The sequence below is a fragment of the Rattus norvegicus genome, chromosome 1 (assembly GCF_036323735.1).
Source record: "Rattus norvegicus strain BN/NHsdMcwi chromosome 1, GRCr8, whole genome shotgun sequence".
Lineage (NCBI taxonomy): Eukaryota > Metazoa > Chordata > Mammalia > Rodentia > Muridae > Rattus > Rattus norvegicus.
Genome location: NC_086019.1, coordinates 23,248,243 through 23,250,034, shown reverse-complemented (window position 1 = coordinate 23,250,034; position 1,792 = coordinate 23,248,243). Strand labels below are relative to the sequence as shown.

The 1,792-nt window shown below is 44.5% G+C and overlaps 1 protein-coding gene across 1 annotated transcript; it reads left to right on the top strand.

The window, feature by feature from the left end:
* The first annotated feature begins 346 nt into the window (after positions 1-346).
* Taar7c (trace amine-associated receptor 7C) lies at positions 347-1,423 on the top strand. Its single transcript, NM_001009975.1, has one exon. The coding sequence runs from the start codon at positions 347-349 to the stop codon at positions 1,421-1,423; it is 1,077 nt and encodes a 358-aa protein (NP_001009975.1).
* Positions 1,424-1,792: the final 369 nt, after the last annotated feature.

Here is a 1,792-nt window from a genome sequence, read left to right as displayed (position 1 = left end):
GCTTACTGGAAAGCTCTCAATTTATCTCACCTTGGACCATGGGGATTCAGTCTTAGGAACACCTTGCATTTGGCTTCATTAGGGCGCGTTCCTTGGGTTATTAAGGTAGGTTATTTAAATAGAGCTGAGGAAGTTAATAGCAGATCAGATTTTAATGTGCATCACAGAAAACATTGGTGCTTTGAGATGTAAAGAAAGATGAAACATGAAGAACTGAAATAGACGTACAGGACGTTTATGTCATTAGGAAGGTTAACTGTGGATCAGGAAGGAACTCTTTCAAAAAATAAAAAATAAACTAGCAATTACATCCTGCAATTTTTCTGAGGATTTTGGAGTAGCACACATGGCTACAGACGATGACAGTTTTCCCTGGGATCAGGACAGCATCCTGAGCAGAGATCTGCTCTCAGCCTCGTCTCTCCAGCTGTGCTATGAGAACCTGAACAGATCCTGTGTCAGGAGCCCATACTCCCCAGGCTCTCGCCTCATCCTCTATGCAGTCTTTGGCTTTGGGGCTGTGCTGGCTGTGTGTGGAAACCTCCTGGTGATGACATCAATTCTTCATTTCAGGCAGCTGCACTCTCCTGCCAACTTTCTGGTGGCCTCCCTGGCCTGTGCTGACTTGTTGGTGGGTCTGACTGTGATGCCTTTCAGCATGGTGAGGTCTGTGGAGGGCTGCTGGTACTTTGGGAACACTTACTGTAAATTCCATTCTTGTTTCGAAGGGTCATTCTGCTATTCGTCTCTCTTCCACTTGTGTTTCATCTCTCTTGATAGATACATTGCAGTCAGTGACCCCCTGATTTACCCCACCAGGTTCACAGCATCTATTTCTGGTAAGTGTATCACCTTTTCCTGGCTCCTGTCCATCATCTACAGCTTTTCCCTCCTTTACACAGGGGCCAATGAAGCTGGGCTTGAGGATCTAGTGAGTGCCCTCACCTGTGTGGGTGGCTGCCAAGTTGCAGTGAATCAAAGCTGGGTCTTCATCAATTTCCTATTATTTCTTGTCCCTGCCCTTGTGATGATGACTGTCTACTCTAAGATTTTCCTCATTGCAAAGCAGCAGGCTCAGAACATCGAGAAGATGAGCAAGCAGACTGCCAGGGCATCTGAAAGCTACAAGGACAGGGTGGCCAAGAGGGAGAGGAAAGCAGCCAAAACCCTGGGCATCGCAGTGGCTGCCTTCCTCCTTTCATGGCTGCCATATTTCATTGACTCCATCATTGACGCCTTCCTGGGGTTCATCACGCCCACGTATATGTATGAAATCCTAGTTTGGATAGTTTACTATAACTCAGCCATGAACCCTTTAATTTATGCTTTCTTCTATCCTTGGTTTCGAAAAGCCATCAAACTCATTGTAACTGGCAAAATCTTGAGAGAAAATTCCTCAACCATCAATTTGTTCCCTGAGTAGATTCTTGGTTTCGTTGAGTATTGGAGAGATTCACAGCAGAACATCTGTGGGGAAATTCAGCACTCAGATCTGATCTTGTAATGTGATGAATTATGCTTCACCATAAATGCCCCACATAGATATCCAGGTTCTGTGTTCCTCAGTAAATGTAAAATTAATTTCTAGTTATTAGGGAATTGAATAAACCTGGATTTAACCCCTTTCCACTGTTTCTGTCTGGTTAGTATTGTTGGTTTTCCCTGAATCCAAGGCCCTTTTTGCCCTTTGTTAGACTTTTTAAGCCTCAAACTGGAATCTATAGTCTTCAAATCCCTTCGTAATAGCAAAGGAGACACAGAGACTCTTAGGGGCCATCTCTTGCTCAGTGTA